This window comes from Papilio polytes, unplaced genomic scaffold (assembly GCF_000836215.1).
Source record: "Papilio polytes unplaced genomic scaffold, Ppol_1.0 DF823731.1, whole genome shotgun sequence".
In the NCBI taxonomy this organism is placed as follows: domain Eukaryota; kingdom Metazoa; phylum Arthropoda; class Insecta; order Lepidoptera; family Papilionidae; genus Papilio; species Papilio polytes.
The window spans coordinates 2,017,902-2,035,183 of record NW_013525473.1 but is presented as its reverse complement, the minus strand read 5'-3'; the positions used below and the strand labels follow the sequence as shown (position 1 = coordinate 2,035,183).

The 17,282-nt window shown below is 33.6% G+C and overlaps 4 protein-coding genes across 4 annotated transcripts; 1 reads left to right on the top strand and 3 right to left on the bottom strand.

Annotated features, from left to right (window-relative positions):
* Nucleotides 1-1,598: 1,598 nt before the first annotated feature.
* On the bottom strand, nucleotides 1,599-3,711 carry LOC106103762 (signal peptidase complex catalytic subunit SEC11A). Its single transcript, XM_013283620.1, has 4 exons — nucleotides 3,517-3,711; nucleotides 3,181-3,440; nucleotides 2,463-2,640; nucleotides 1,599-1,762 (listed from the first exon to the last, which is right to left on the bottom strand). Exons 1-4 carry the CDS (start codon nucleotides 3,562-3,564, stop codon nucleotides 1,712-1,714), a joined length of 537 nt encoding a protein of 178 aa, XP_013139074.1. The 5' UTR covers nucleotides 3,565-3,711; the 3' UTR covers nucleotides 1,599-1,711.
* Nucleotides 3,712-4,143: 432 nt separating this feature from the next.
* LOC106103760 (NEDD8-activating enzyme E1 catalytic subunit) lies at nucleotides 4,144-6,946 on the bottom strand. The gene is made up of 6 exons (XM_013283619.1): nucleotides 6,335-6,946; nucleotides 6,095-6,255; nucleotides 5,657-5,825; nucleotides 5,240-5,489; nucleotides 4,587-4,806; nucleotides 4,144-4,460 (listed from the first exon to the last, which is right to left on the bottom strand). The coding sequence occupies exons 1-6, from the start codon at nucleotides 6,667-6,669 to the stop codon at nucleotides 4,246-4,248; spliced, it is 1,350 nt and encodes a 449-aa protein (XP_013139073.1). The 5' UTR covers nucleotides 6,670-6,946; the 3' UTR covers nucleotides 4,144-4,245.
* Nucleotides 6,947-7,637: 691 nt separating this feature from the next.
* Nucleotides 7,638-14,896, top strand: LOC106103680. The gene is made up of 10 exons (XM_013283506.1): nucleotides 7,638-7,802; nucleotides 8,301-8,494; nucleotides 8,573-8,734; nucleotides 8,829-9,110; nucleotides 10,008-10,182; nucleotides 10,594-10,741; nucleotides 11,214-11,379; nucleotides 11,917-12,142; nucleotides 12,782-13,471; nucleotides 13,550-14,896. Exons 2-10 carry the CDS (start codon nucleotides 8,309-8,311, stop codon nucleotides 14,743-14,745), a joined length of 3,231 nt encoding a protein of 1,076 aa, XP_013138960.1. The 5' UTR covers nucleotides 7,638-7,802; nucleotides 8,301-8,308; the 3' UTR covers nucleotides 14,746-14,896.
* Nucleotides 14,897-15,406: 510 nt separating this feature from the next.
* LOC106103681 (ATP synthase subunit beta, mitochondrial-like) lies at nucleotides 15,407-17,124 on the bottom strand. Its single transcript, XM_013283507.1, has one exon. It carries the CDS (start codon nucleotides 17,018-17,020, stop codon nucleotides 15,470-15,472), a length of 1,551 nt encoding a protein of 516 aa, XP_013138961.1. The 5' UTR covers nucleotides 17,021-17,124; the 3' UTR covers nucleotides 15,407-15,469.
* Nucleotides 17,125-17,282: the final 158 nt, after the last annotated feature.

Sequence of the window (17,282 nt, the reverse complement as noted above, 5' to 3'; positions counted from 1 at the left end):
TTTTTAATATAACATCCTGCTTAAAATTTGTATTACATCCATTATTGTTAATGTTATTAAATTAGATATCGCCAGGTCTATAACCTAAAAAGTGTACTTACTGAATTTTTGATTACAAACATCTTACATATTCGTAACAATATGGACGAAGTCTCAGACAAAGCTTGTATGTGGTAATTTATTAAAACATAAAATAATTGTGGTCGACTTATCTTGTGAGTGAGAACGAGAACTGATAAGTAGCGCTCGTTCATTCGAAGTTGAATTTCGTTTCTCATTCCCCGGCGAAGTTCGACTTTGTCATGTTTTAAAGATGCTTCCAAGTAGTTGACTCAATGTGCTCGAGTTGAGGCAACTTGAAAATTTACAAAGAACTCTGAAACTAGATAAGTTAGCGAACGTTTTTCTCCTGTACCGACAACATCTTTGTTTGATTTCACCTGATTTTACATATTCAATTTACATTACTTTAGTCCTTTGATCTACCATTTCTGGGATAAACGTATTTGAAGGGATATTTAAAGCCAGCTCGTGAATAATCCTACAATTTTTCAACGGTCCTTTTATAGGAGGCCATTATTAATTAACGACTTGCCGAGCAGACTATATTTTACCTGGCTACTGGATTGTCCTGCAAAGCTCTACGCTTTAATCGCCCCTAATACGTCTAAAATAAACTCTCAACGGGAACTGAAAGAAGAAATATTTTTGTTTTGCGGCAAATGCTTTATGTCTTTTAAAGGTATCAACATAAGTTTAAACTCTTCCACTACAGCGATCTAATTCAGAGCTGAACAATAACTATAAACATGTACTGTAACACTGTAATGAATTGGGTTCCATTGTCCTAGATCATACAAGTATACTACATCAATAGAATTCACAAAATGCGTATAACATATGCCAAGCTCCTTATTCACTTCAGCTTTGAGAAAGGCCGCGCTTGTTTCAAACTTAAAAGCCGTTTCAAATAGTGCGTCCTAATTTACTCCAGCTCGTAAACAATACATTACGCAATATGAGCCTAATCTTACTTCTTACTGATGTTACTGTTACAAATGCGAAAGCTTCGATGATGGACGGTTGTTTGTTGCTGCAGAAGGGATCTCAAATAATTTTGTCTTTTTAAATCCACGCGAATGGAGTCGCGGGCGAAAGCTAGTTCCAAATAAGAAAACGGTGACAGAGTACCTAATTTTTTTACAAACACCCAATTTTAAAGTTAAGCAATAGCTATTTTTATTGAAATTTCAATTCGATTGATATTCGGTTGTATAAGGTTGTAATCTTCGATCGATCGATCGATCTTAAAATTGTAATTTAAAGATTAGTAAATTATCAATCTATTGTAATCATAATCTCTATTAAAAGTATTTTATGTGCTTTATAGTTTTTAGATGTCTAAAACCCTCATCTGGAAAAAACCCTTTCTCAAAGATGAAAATCATGCCCCCTATGTCTCTTACTCCAGGATCTTTAGTTATTCATAAACTACTAGTATAATAATTAAACAAACATGATGATTAATTTTAGAACAAAACAATATTTATTTTAAAAAAAGGAGATAAAAAAAAACTTTCTAGATTTAAAAAAATAAATGACAATTTGTAACACTAGAGAGAACTCCATTTATTCATAAAATTAAATACATCTGCAGAACCAATTCACTTCTCTGTTCACTGCAAACTTCAGATCAAATGAACACTCCCTGTCATTCTCTATGCACCAGAACATATATAGCTAAGCAACCCAATACAGCAAACTGAAACACATGAAAAAACATTATTAAAATAGTTTCTTTTTATAAAATACATCCTTCTCAATCTCACTTATATTTGGATAATAATAACCGATGGAGTCAGGGCAAAAGCAAGTTTAAAATAATACAAAGTATAGAAAACAAATATGAAACAATAAGCAAAATAATAAAAATAAACGCTAGCTGTGGTTCGCGACTTAGCCTCCATGAATTAAAAACGTAGCTTTTTAATGATGAAAGAATATTTGAAATCAACCCAGTAGTTTTTGAGTTATTTCAATACATACAAAAATCTAAATCTTTCCTCTTTATAATATCAGAATAGATAAGATAAATAAATAACAAACTATAAAATAATACAAACTACAAATAAAATATTAAATATAATCTTATATAATTTTTCAAAACTAGTACAAAGCTTGTGCTCAAACATTTTTTCATTTCGGTGGATTCGGGTGGCCGCTTGCTCGTTTGTTACCTTATATCATAAAAAAAAAACCTAATAATAAAGCTTTTTAGCTGGGATTAAACCCTGAGATGCCTGTATATTGCTGAACCATTGGGTATCTGACACTAAGGAAATTTTTACTAAATTTTTGTCATGTTGCCAGATTCTGTATTTAGAAAATGTTGGTAACCATGCATTATCATTTACATTACTTCAGTTCAACAAAATTTGAAAACTAAGAATTCAATAAATTACCTTAAACTTTGGGTATTCATTCATATAAATTGTGACCATACCAACATATGGCAAGAAACCTCTAGCACGGCCTACTACATCCTTTTTAGTTAACCACAGCTGTCCCTGTGCATACAATCCTCTGTCGTCTACACTATTGTTGTCTCCTTTAGTAAGGAACTTTACAGTGCCGTTATTTCTGAAAATAAAAGAAATAATTAGTAAATTTTAGATTCCATGAAATAGACTTCCAATAAACTTAATTATTTTAAGGCTTTGGAGTGTAATGTTGGTCAGGTAAACACTACCCTGGCTCCCTCACCTAGATACAAGTTCAGTTCAGTATGGTAATGTAGTTGGCCAACTTTTGTTTAAGAAGTAAATTAGATTGTTAAATATATGATTTGTTAGAAGACTTATTCGATTTTATGGTAATATGACAAAACCTCTTTTATAAATTAAAAAATTAAATATAAACTATAAAGGCTTAAATGAGCAGTATGGAGGGTACTCTATTTCAGTTAAAATATTTGTGTTCAATTTAAGTTAGCTTGTCATTATTAGGCAAAAAAATACATTTTTTTCATGTTAAATATGTTTGAGTTTAAAAATAAAATTATTTCAATCTAAATATTAGCTACTACATGGTATTGTTTGCAAACCACAAAAATGAAATGACAAAGTAATGTAATTTAAAACCAGGTTGATATGGTGATACTAATAATAACAAACATCTTACTTTTCATGAAGCTTCAGAACTCTGTGTACAATTGGAATATCTCTTCCTTCCACTTTAAAAACAACGATTTCTCCAACACGCACAGGCTCCTCCGGGTAATTTGTTAAAAACAAAAGATCCCCCCTATGAAATGCTGGCTCCATGCTTCCAGACAACACAACTACGATCGGACTCTCACTGCCAGTAACAACCATTAAGCCCTTCCATATCATTAGGGCAGATGATACTATCATACCAAAACTAAGTACTTGGTAAATAAACTGAAAAATAAAATATTATAAGCGTTAAACACCCGGCACGATGGTCACGTCATCTGAATTGTGAATAAAATAGTACCTGACGCTTGTTCATGCGCTTTACATCGTCAAATAAACTGTCCAGCATTTTGGATGATATTTGTATTGCAGTATAAATAAATTAATATAAAAGTTTGAATAATGCTACATTAAGTATTCAATACCAATTTTGTGACAACGATAGTTGAGTCGATTTTGCACCACGTCAGATCCTAACGTCAAAAAGACCATGATGTTTTGAATCTGTGGTTGTGACGATGACCAATTGTGTTGCCACTTAGTATTTACCTGTTAAAATAAAGCCGAGCACCATATCCTCTTTGAGCACTACTAAAGTAGAACTAAATTGTATCTCTGTATGTATGTATGTACAAAAAAAATCTTCTGTTTGTATAAAAATTGGGTTGGTTTGAAACAAAATAGCAAATAGTCCTTCTCGCTTTCTTAAGGCGCTAAATTCATTTTATACGAAGGCAAAAGGGTCGTTATTAAGCCGTATAAAGCTGAATCCCGTTGTAGAAAAAAAGATTCTCGTTACAGCCACGTAATACCTAGCCCCTGCAGGGTACAAACATCTTACTTACAAAAATTAAAGACTTCAATAATTTTTAAAACTATACCGTGGTCAATGTTTTAGGATATTTATTTAGAAAAAATAATAGAGCAATTGACGAACTGCATTTTATTAATTGCTTCATTGAGTAAATCAGTTATGTATTAATGATTAATAAACTTTCAATTACACAATTATGCGATATAATTAAATTATTTATCTTGACATTTCAACATCTGTATTTTCAATAAATTTTAATTTTATTGAAATTGTATTTGGAGTTGTGATATCAGCAACCAGTATTTCTCCTCCATTGTAAAGACCCAATTCAGTTATTTTTTTCTTTAAGTTATCTCTGGTTCTTTCTTCAATGCTTTTGATTGAAGGCATATATAAAGTCTTATTGCGCCCATTAATGACTGTTGTAATTCCTAAAAAAAAATAATAATATGAAATTTTAATATTGAAAAAAAAATCCAAATATAACTTGAACTATTATTATATCACTCAAAAACTAGCATATCAAAATACTTTTAATGTAAATTTAAATAACAAACCTGGATTCTTCATCTGAAAACCTGTATCATCTTTAAGTTTCTGATATATGTCCATCAGCACCGCTCCAGGCTCTACATCTAGTACTCGTGTTGTATTACTGCATGCCACACAGTCAGGTTTCCTCTCCGCATTAAATGTGTAAGTGTAGACTCCATCGGCCATATTTAGTACCATATAATTATTCATGTTGGTACAACAAGATGATGCTAGTTTAAACACCTAGGATATAAAGAATACATGATTTTTAAAGTAAAATGTTGCTATAAAACAATATATACCATATAAAGACAAGTCTGGTAACACCTATGGATAGAAATAAATCATTCAAGTTTAGTTTAAACTAATTTAAATTAAAGTTCACTAATTCACAATTTAAAAAATTTGCAGCAATTGAGTACATAAAAAATTTTCTTATGTAAAAAACATTGTGTAGGGAAAAACCATGTTAGTACACAAGGATGGAGATTTACAGCCTTACAAATAAATGCTGCATAAAGTTAAACTTAGGAATAAATTGACTATAAGCAAATATTACTACAAATTTGGCTTATACTCAGTTTATTCTTAAGTTTAACTTTATACTACATTTATTTGTAAGGCTGTTATTCTTTTACTTTGGATCTTGACTTAAAATAAATTATATAGAATGTACCTCAGTTGCACATGTAGCTGCTATAGCTGCATTAGTGCTTGCCACTGCTGGTATAATATTCTTCAGAACACCCTGAGTAAGTCTGTATGTAACCGAAGTGATTCCATGCTTCATAGCTCTTTCTTGTGCCTTTTCAAATACCCAACCAACATGTTGGGGGTCATCTCCATCTAAAGGAGTAGAAGAACCCCAAGGATTTTCTTTAGACCACTGAATTACTTTGACATATTCAATGCAGTGTTCGGGCAATCTGAAACAAGTACATGTATGAAGTTCCAGAAATATTGTCGTCTCATTTATCACATATTTGTTTAGTCATTCTTAACCAAATATTTTGGATACTATTAAAAATTCAGATTTTGCTAGCATCTATAAAAGCCAGCTGGCATATTTCAAAATAAAGAAATAAAATCAAACCTTGGTGTATTAGCTATAGTGCATAAAGGGAAAGTCTTTTGTGGAGGATATAGATCAAGAGTGCATTCTATACAAGCACTTAATCCTGGCAAAATAACTCTTGCATTGCCTTTAAATCCTTCAGTACCGCCATCAACCAATGGAATGACACTACTTTGATCAAGACTTCCTGAAACAAACAAGAAATAAAGGATTAAAATAATATATTTTAAACATTTACTATTAAATACAGTAAATGTGGATGGCTATAAAGACAGAGGAAGACCAAAGAAAGTATGGATGGATTGTGTGTAAGAGAATATGCTTAAGGGAGTGGATTCAGATATGATGGCTGATAGAAATGTTTGTAAGAGAAGCACATACTGTGCCGACCCTCCATAAGGGATAAGGGCAAGTTGATGATGAACAGTGAAAGAAATCTGTATTAAAATACTTTACTATCATCATTGTACTGCAACAAGTTCATAAGCATTCCATTAAGCCATCTTCTTGCAACAATTGAATCTAGTCCACAGACAATTATATGAAATTGACGATAGAAGCCTTCATCCAGATCTTGAATAGCACAATGATGTGCCACTGCCTCACAACCAGGAACTCTGAAAATATTATCATTAATAATATTAAAGACCCGTTAAATTAGAATAATTTACTTCCAAGATTCAAAAACGAATGTACCTTTTATTCACAAATTCAACAGCACATTTTGCTTTTGATGAACCTATGTCAGACTTTCTAAAAAGAAATTGTCTGTTTAAATTTGATAATTCAATGGTGTCCATGTCCACTATGTGGATTTTTTTAAAGCCCATTAATGCTAAATCCTTAAGTAATTCACAGCCAAGTCCTCCAGCGCCAACTACCAAAATCTTACAAGAATCCATGAGAAACTCTAATATATCTGGTGATGGCTCAAAATCTGGATGACAAAATGGGCCGGATCTTTCTAGTAATTTTCGTATATTGTGCCATCGTCTTTGTTGTTCGGGAACGTGAGCCTCTGTTGTAGCCATTCTTTATATCTACCCTGATAGAAATAATCCAAGAGCCGGTAAAATACGTTCTTTTCACTAGGCTATTATAGGCTGGCAAATTCGCAAACCGTCAACGAAAAATATCTGCGAAATATTAAATAGTGTAATATAATGTATTCTGTGAAATATATTGTTAACTATTAGCGAAACAGAAGTGCCTAAATTGCTAGATAATGTTTTAGCATTGGCGAATTTGCAATTTTGCAAATCAAACCCAATATTACCCGTGCAAGTCCAATTGACATTGACAGTTTTTGAACTTTTTCAAACATCCAGAGTTGTACTGTGTCTATGACTAAACATGATCGTATCGAAATCAAAGTGTGGTTATGATGATCGATATCGAAAGTCCGATAAACCATTAGTAGTCCGGAATTTTCTAGAGTTATACAATTATTTATGTATGTTTTAAAATTGTACCAAAGCGAATTTTGTAGGTTATCAGCGCAGCCACCTATTTGTTATAGAAAATAGATATTTGCTGAATTACTGAGCACCATCATTTTATAGAAGAAGGAGTAAAAATCCGCCAGTTTTCACTATCGAAACTCCTGTACTAATGACATATTGCTATCTATTTCATTCTCTTTAAAAAGACACCAACAGAAATAACAGTGTCTTTTTCTATTAATGTTTTACGGAAATAGAAGCATATGACATGTCCTTATTTCTTTACGAAAAAGTGGGAAAGTTAAGATTTAGAACAGTGTGAAATAAAAAATATTTATGTAAAAACAAGGTTTTCATGTTATTTATCAGTTTAATGTTTACAAAATTTAATTGTTATTGCATTATAGATATTTATACACATAGTCCTCCCTATTTGTAGTGGGTCTTTGTGTTGCAATTTTTCAAAAATTAATAATGCATGACAATGAAAATAAAAATTTTCTTTCTGTTTTAACAAATTGAATAACATGTCTTTCTTGTAAATAGAAATATTTTACTATCAAGAAATTATTTATAAAATGTAACTTTAACAGATAATAATTGTTGTCTAACATTGTACTTGGCTGGTCAGAGTACATTCATTTGTTAAATATGGAGGTGTGATGGAGGTGCAATTGTCGAAATATTGCGTTTTTCAAGTTAGCGGTTTCCAAGATTTTCTAGTACGTATTTTTATTTTAGTTGGTGCATAGTTTTCTGTATCTCTTAAAACATAAAACCCATATAGTTAAGTAATGCTAAAACTTACATTATCTTAAATATTTGAGGGAGAGACTTGTAGTCTAATAGTACCAGAGTAGGCAATACTCTGTCCTATACCATGCTTGATTTGACCATTATGTATTAAGTATTTTTGTTTCAAAGCTTAAATTCAATGTTTAAATTCTTTATAAACTAAATGAATTGTCTTAAATTTAAAACTTTTTTAAAAAGAACGTAATGAATTGTAACAAGTCATTGGCCTTATTCAGTAATGATAACCGATCGTTTAGTCGTGTTATGAATAGGCATAACTTTATTTGCCTTGTTTTAATTACAAACTTTAAGTTTTAATATAGTTATATGGATATCTTCGAAAAAGATCGAATGTGTTACATCACTGTATACTAAATATAGGAAGTTGATGCAGTACAACCTCATGGTATTTTTTTATTTGATAGATGACAGGATGGCTGGTAATAAAATTAACACTAAATCTAAAGGGAAAGAAGACAAGTCTAAAGTGGGAAAGGGTACCATTCAAACATCTGAAGAAGCAGATGACTTGGATTACACATTACTCAGAAAACCTATTCTTACAAGTGTGACAGGTTTTGCTCAGGCCAGAAAAATATTTGATTTTGCTACAGAAGAGGTAAGTACATATTATTAAGACAAATGATATTTTTTAACTTTGAATTATAAAATTTTAATTACTTATTTATTTTTACAGCTAAAAAGTTTACTGTCCACTGAATGTGATTTGATATATGAGTGTAAAGTATGTCGAAATTTATTCAGAAGTTTGGCTAATTTTATATCACATAAGCGTATGTATTGTAAAGACAAGTTTAATTCCTCTGTACACAGTCATTTTGTGAACCCAACTTGTATGGTAAGTTAAATGAAATCATTTTTTTATATATATACTAATATTATAAGCAGGAAATATTTTATAAGTGCATTATTAACAGACAATATCTTTTTAGATTAATGAAATTAACAAAATAAAACAGCTAGAAGATGAATATCAAGAGTCATTGAAGGTTACAAGTAATCAAGAATTGGTTGAAACAGATGAAACGGATGACCGTATACCACTTACAAAAGATTTGACTGCAATAGTAGAAAAAATAGGTGTAAGCAAAGGAGTTAGAGAAAATACAAATGAAGACCAAGAATTGTTCCTACAAAATATTCCGAAGACTTCTGTTGCTGTGTATCAAAATGTTAATTTTAATAATGAAAATAATTGTGATATACGTACTCAGGTATGTTTATATTTTAAATATTAAATAATATACTTATATTTTTTATATTAAAAACTTAGTAGTTATGCCAGTATAACCACTGGTTGAAGCGTCCTGCTGTGTCCTTATTAAAAGTGATTATAAAATGAGTTTCTGTTAAATAAAATAATACTCTTACATATAAATCTAATAAGATTAGTAATATATAGGTAGTGATTGTTGATATTTTATAATATGAATTAGGTAGAATGCATTATCAAATTTTTAAAGTTTTAAATTTAAGAAAATCATGTTTCCATATACCCACCCATAAATATGGTAATTTTATTGTAGTATATATTTTTCTTAAATGTACATTTCATTATAAAAAGACCAAATTTAAGTGCAATTCATTAAGAGATTTATGTTAAAAATATAGGTAAGTATTCTTGTTAATGAAAGAAGTTTTATTTCTAGTACAAGCTTCATGTTTATATTGTATTTCCACATCCAGTGTGTTCATATTTATAATTGCAAACTTAATATTAATTGGAATTGAGCACATTCAATAATTTAAATAATATTTCATTACAATAATAAATCGCACCGCGTAATTTCTCTATTGATAGGTGTCGATTTCTAACTCTTTATAATAATAAATTCGTCGAATTACGTAAGATACGTAAATTACATAAACATGCGTAAAAGATAAAACTTGTAACTCTGTAGTTTAAACTCTAAACACGATCTGACGGCCGACCTTCGAATTTTAGATACCTTTTACCAATGTATGTTTTGTATTCCTTCTTCACACCTACTAAGATATTTTACGCATTTTGACCCATACGAAAGGAGTACATATAATTATAGATGTAACAATTTCATCGAAAGGATCGATTTAATTCTCTAAGTTTCATTTACTTTTATTTCTATTTCCAGGTTAACGAGCTTGATAATATTTTATCACAAAATAAGGCTGTTTTACAACATGATGGCAAATTTACTATACAAAACTCTATGGAAACAAATATTACAAATGGAGAACATGAGAATGTTATTCAAATTAGTGACGACGATGATAATGAAGAGACCAATAGTCTTAAGTGTAGAATATGTAAGTACACATTCAAGATACATACATGTGTACAAAATTGAATCTTTATTTCCCCTGGTCACTGCATCACGCGTGAACAGCCAGACTATGCCCCTGTATTTTTTGTTGTGTTTGTTATTGTCTAGAGGTTTTTATAAAAAATTAAGAAATTTGGATCTTGATTCAATTTGCAAAAAAAAATCATAGTACAGAATGCCATCTTATTAAGTTTGGTTTTTACTTCCACGCTAAAATAGTCAGACAAGAGCAAGTTAAAATAAAATAAGTAGTAAATTCAACATTAATAAGTAAAAGATTCCTAAATCTAAGAGTCCAGTTTCTGTTTGGAAAATCCTGAAAAAGGCCTTTCGGTAACCTTATAAAATTTTACTGTTTTCGTTACAAATATCATTTATTTTAATGTACTTTCAGGCGATCTTCAATTTTCGACGCTAAAGACACTGAAGTTCCACATGAAGTATAAACACTTGGAGAGTCGATTGGTTTATCCATGTCCAGACTGCTTGGAGATATTTTCTACCTCATGGAGTGTTTACAGGCACTTGTTTAAAGTTCATAGGTAAAGGTTCAATATTATAATTAAGAATTAGTAGTTTCCAAAATCAGAAGAAAAGAAAAAAAAGCAAAGAAAGTCGGCAGACCAAAACAACGTTGGAGAGACGATATCGTCACATGAAGTGGGAAAAGAATGGATGAAAAAAGGAAGAGATAGGGACTTATGGAAAAGGTTGGAGGAGGCCTATACCCAGAATTTGGTCCAGTTACTGGAACAAAAAGGCTAAGTAAATAAATAAAAAATCAGAATAGTCGGTTATTGAACGTATTTTAACAAAACGTAGCAGAAAAGCAATAAGCTCACTTGTTTATTGAACAATTTTACTATGTGAGACGACTTTTTAATATAAACTTTTTTCACAATAAGCATGTATGTGAATAAATCATATGTTAGCCGATTTTTGCAAAAATGGCATCTAAATTACATGTGAATGTTATTTTGTTACGGGAATAACGTAATTTTTTTTTTACTTCAGAAAAACCGCAGCACAGATCAGGAGATTACGCGAGTCGATACAATCAAAAGCGTTCAGAATGAACAACCCGCCCGCTTTTTATGAGAAGAGGAAGAGAGAAAACAATAACAAGCCTTCCACACCACAAAAGATCACTGAAGAAGAGAGATTGGAACAAGAAAATCAGGTAATCAAACGTTATACGATTTACGTAGAGATGTAAATTGATGTACAAACTTAGGTGGATGATATTTAAATTTACAATTATTAAAATGATAATGACCAATTTAAATATTAGGTAGGTTAAATTCAAATAAAACTGTACATCGATTCTCGCTATCACCTACTTTCAAGGTTTTATTATACTTTGGGACAAATTACCTGATTGTTATGAAATTCTGCGTAGTAAAGATCACACAGCCACCATCATTAACCCTTTTCCCGTTATTATTTAGATTTTTTAACGGGTTACTAGTGCACACATAAGTAATTTCGAATTTTTGATGTACTAGTTTCTTATCGCGACATCGTCCGCTCGGAATTGAAGCAAATTACACTAATAAGAGAATTTTTTCCCAATACCAATTTACTCATCCCCTAAGTTTAAAATAATCTTAAATGTATATAGCTCACATTCTATTAGATATAGATTAATATCACTAGTTACAATTATATTGTTTAAAGGCATGTATGTATGTATGTATGTATGTATGTATGTACTCAGGCGTGGATGGACAACATGGAGGGTGACGGCGAGTTGCCGCGCTGCGGCGGGTGCGGGCGCACGTTCGAGCGGCGCGCCGCGCTGGCCGCGCACACGCACACCTGCCCGCCGCGCAGCCGCGCGCTCGCCCGCCGCAGCGACACCAAGAAGATTGAAATACAGATACGCAAGGACTACAATAAAGGACCCTCCGGGATCACACTGCCTCTTAAGACGACCGAAAATGGTAACATTCTCAATCAAGTGGTGTTTTTTTTTCTTATACCATAATGTGGCAAACGAGCAAGCGGCCACCTGAATTCGGCGAAATGGCGAAATGACCGCTGCCATAGACATTCGCAACAGCGAATGCGTCGCCTACTCTTAATAGACGAAAGAGGAGACGCATATTTCCCCTTCTTATGCGTCTCTTCCACTGTCAAATCCACGTTCCCTTCCCATCCTTTTTTTGTAAGAAAAATAGTGGGAAGGGATTAAAGTTGGGCCTCCGGCACCACCTAAACAGTTAAATTGACTGCGAAAAAATCGACAATCGCAAAACAGGTGTGCGATAGTTTAGTCAAACCTGTGCGCGCGCTCTAAAGGTCCAATCGGGATAAAACTTATCTGATAGACTAACGACTAAACACTGAAACGACATTGAAATACAGACACCGTCTGAAATGATAAGACCAGGCATGAGTTTCAAATTCCAATAAAATTTTGACTTATATGATTGTAAGCGTTATGATAACTGTTTAAGATTCGTATCAGTATTCGGTCATTTGTCTCAACATATCTTATAACAGCAACGAGAATTTAAAATCTAAATGTAAAAGGACACATTGAGAGCATCTTATTAAATCGTTTTTTTTTTCCTTTTTAGAAAATAAGATCACCAAAGAAGAAGTTAAAACCACACCAAAACCGACTTCCGAGCAATTAAAACTCGAGGAAGTAACGCACGAATCCGCAACAATAATGAGGAGTGAACCTGCAGTCAGTTCTAGACAAGCTGATGTGAAAGAACTTCCAGAAAAGAGAACTATGAATAATTCTCATAACTTTAGGCCGAAGTTGCCACATGCACAGCAAATGGAAAAAAGTAATTTAGCTGCATTAAGACTTCGACTTCAGCCTGATACAGATTTAGAGAAACTACTTTGTAAAAAGTGTGATACCAGACATAGTCAAATACTAGAATTATACGAACACATGGCCGGTCACTACAAATGGATGAGATACGCGTGTAAATTGTGTAATTTTAAGAATTACGGCTTCGGAAATTTACTAGAACATGTGAAAGTAGTTCACAAATTAAAGGGTGATTCAGATTTTTACTATAGTACTGTAAAAGCGATAGACGCAAGCGAAGCAATAGAATTGGCTGAACCTGTTGAACAAATAGTTGAAACAAATGAAGCCAGTCCGGATTCCAGACGGACCAGCCGCTGTTCCAGTGACTCCAGTCGACTGTCCGATGAGAGCTCTTCAAGTAGCGTTCGCATTGAAGGAGCTAAGAAAAGGAAAATGAACTCTGGAAGAAGTATTCCGAAGAAAAGAAAAGAATTAAATGGTATGTGCAAAATATTTGTGATTACGTTTACTTTACTATTTACCCATCTTCTGATTTAAAACTTTATTTTTCTTTCAGATGAATCTATGGATAAACAATCAAATAATGCACTTGCCGAAAAAGAGAGCATGCCGGAAATAGAATATGTAAATACTAAAATATTTGAAGAGAACTCTTCAGATATAGATGATATTGAGGACAAGATATCTAAGAAGCAAATTGTTGGGGAAAAGACATCAATGGCATCGAGAAGACCTATCCGAAAACGTACTAGACCTAAAAATGAAGATTTTGAATACGACCTATCAAATTTGCTCAAATTGGAAGCCCAAGGCTACAGGGATTCCCAAATTATAACAACGAAACCTTCACAAAACAAAAGGAAAAGTCAAATAGAGATTCAAAGCAATTATGAAATGACAAATAGAGAATGTTGTGGTGCTCTATTCGCTTTATCTAAAAAAGCTATAGAAAATGCAGCGGCACATATGAAGGTACTGAGTTTTACTATGAATAATATCCAGAAAGAACAGCGTCCTTTGAATGTCTTCGTAAGGCCCATGATACCAAAAGTTGCAAAGGCTGATAAAACATCACCTAAAAAAGAATCTGTCGAATCTACTAAAGAAGTGATTATCGCAAACAAAACAACACCAGAGTCAAAAACGAGTACTACTGTCGCTGCAGTTAAAGAAGGGAAAATAGAGAAAGAAACAAATGAGAAACTTGAAACAATCACGATTGTATCACCTGAACCAACGTGCGATGAAGGAACTGTGATTTCAAATGATGATAAAAATATTAAAGATAGTGAAAACTGCAAAGAAGTGCCTACTACTACCGTAAACGATACTGCCAAAACGAATTCAAATATACCACTTGTTCCTTTAAAATTGCGCCGCCAAAGTGTAGACATAATAAAAAATCCAATTTTAAATAAAAACTATTCCGATTTTTCTAAAGTTGGTACAAAAATTCTTGTTATCAAACCGATCAATAGAAATAAAGATGGAACACAGACAATAAAAGCTCCATTGAAATTCCAAACTATTAAATTAAAAGATGCGAATAAAGGTAATTCGTCAAATGAAGAGAAATCTAAAGAAGTAGTTGTAGTGCAGGTACCAAAAGTAGAACGTGCTGTGACGCTTCCTTCGATAGTATTACCTAACACTCCTAATACTAATGTAATTGACAACACTAACAAAAAGGTAGAAAATGTTGTTAACAAAAATAATGAAAAAGATAGTGACCAAATGGATGTGACCCAATGATTAAGAGTGAAATATAAAATATACATGATATGTTGTATTATGTATTCATTCTATACAACACTAATTTTCTTTGTTGCTTTAAGATTTTCGTTATATTGTACAGCTTTCTACATAGGTAGGTAGGAAAAAATAATAAAATGATAAAACATTACTATTGCCTTTTAATTAAATTTATCATTCATCATATTTGTGTTATTTAGAAAATCTAAGTGAGATTTAGGGGTTGATAAAAATCGTAGAAATAAATTGTAAAGTCGATTTGACTCCTTTTGGGAAGTCAATAAAACATTAGTTATGATAGTAGAGAAAGCGATTACATTCCTTTTACTTACTTTCTATCTAAATCTGCTGTTTACATGAGTTATTTTCAAAGATTTTGTAGTCACCATGTTAGATTCTAGAAGCCTCAATAATCAAAGTTTGCACAATAAACTGTATTATTAGTATGCACTACATAATGTAATCTTTGGTACCCAAAAACAAGAAAATTACATGCTCCTTCATTATTAAATTTTTACATTTTATGTAATGCTTCAGTATGTTTCATTTCAACCCATCTGATGCAACTAGTTAATATTCTGAAGTGATCTCATATTAAAAAATGCAACTTTGTTATTCATTTAGGTCTATTTACATTATTATGGCAAAATAATAACACAAATTATATATTACTAGATTTAATAAGAAATAATGTTACATTCTCATCCATTTACATCTGCGATGTTTAAGCATTCTTTGCCAAAGTTTCAGCTTTAGCAACCACTTCTTCAATGGGTCCCACCATGTAGAATGCTACTTCAGGTAGGTGGTCATACTCTCCCTGCAGGATCTTAGAGAATCCCTTAATGGTCTCCTCAAGAGGCACAAGTTTACCAGCATGTCCTGTGAACACTTCAGCCACCTGGAAAGGCTGAGACAGGAATCTCTGGATCTTGCGAGCGCGGGCTACAGTCAGCTTGTCTTCCTCAGACAATTCATCCATACCCAAGATAGCAATGATGTCTTGGAGTGACTTGTAGTCCTGCAAGATCTTCTGTACACCACGGGCTACATTGTAGTGCTCAGCACCAATGATGTTGGGGTCCATGATACGGGAGGTGGAATCGAGGGGATCCACGGCTGGGTAGATACCAAGCTCAGCAATAGCTCTGGACAATACAGTGGTGGCATCCAAGTGAGCAAAAGTAGTGGCCGGAGCGGGATCAGTCAAGTCATCAGCGGGCACATAGATAGCTTGCACAGATGTGATGGAACCCTTCTTTGTGGTGGTAATACGTTCCTGCATAGTACCCATGTCAGTGGCCAAGGTTGGTTGGTAACCCACAGCAGATGGAATACGACCCAGCAGAGCAGACACCTCAGAACCAGCCTGAGTGAAACGGAAAATGTTGTCAATGAAGAGCAGTACATCCTGACCCTCCTGATCACGGAAGTATTCAGCAACAGTAAGTCCAGTCAGGGCGACACGGGCACGAGCGCCAGGGGGCTCGTTCATCTGACCATATACAAGAGCTACTTTGGATGTCTTATCCTTCAGAGAGATGACACCGGACTCAATCATTTCATGGTACAAGTCGTTACCTTCACGTGTTCGTTCACCTACACCAGCAAACACAGAGTAACCACCGTGGGCTTTGGCTACATTGTTGATCAGTTCCATGATGAGTACAGTCTTACCGACACCAGCGCCTCCGAACAGACCAATCTTTCCTCCCTTGGCGTAAGGAGCGAGTAGATCTACAACCTTAATTCCTGTTACCAGGATTTCTTGTTGCACAGACATTTCCACAAACTCAGGAGCTTCAGCGTGGATCGCAGCTGTTTTATCAGTAGGAATAGGGCCACGCTCGTCAATTGGCTCTCCAATTACATTGATAATGCGACCAAGGGTCTCAGCTCCTACCGGAATACGGATGGGCGAACCAGAGTCATGAACTGGCTGTCCACGAACGAGACCTTCAGTACCGTCCATGGCAATGGTGCGGACAGTGTTCTCACCCAAGTGCTGCGCAACTTCCAGAACCAGCCTCGGGGACCGGTTTTGCACTTCGAGGGCATTTAGGATAGGTGGAAGGTTATCCTCGAATTGAACATCTACTACGGCACCGATTACGGCAACCACCTTACCTTGTCCTTTGCCAGAAGCTTTCGCCGCGTAATCTCTCTTGTTTCCAATTGATACTGCAGCAATTTTGCTGCATTCTGACAGGGTCTTTTCGGCTACCGTTTTAACGGCTAACAAGCCGTTTCCAACCCTGCTTACAGCCCCTAACATTTTAATAAATCGTAGCACTTGGGCGATGTAAAAGGGATCACACAGTAAATTATGTAATAACCTAAAATGATTACCGTGCGTAGATAACAAATGGAATGTCCAGCAGTATCCACATGATATCGACGTTTTTACTTCGGGCTATGCGCATGCCTATTGGCCTCATTTCATTTTTCTTGTAGTTTGATTTTGTTTTATCCAATATCAAATAAACCAATACCACTTTACAATGTAAATAATTGTATTTTCAAATTGTTCTGTGAAA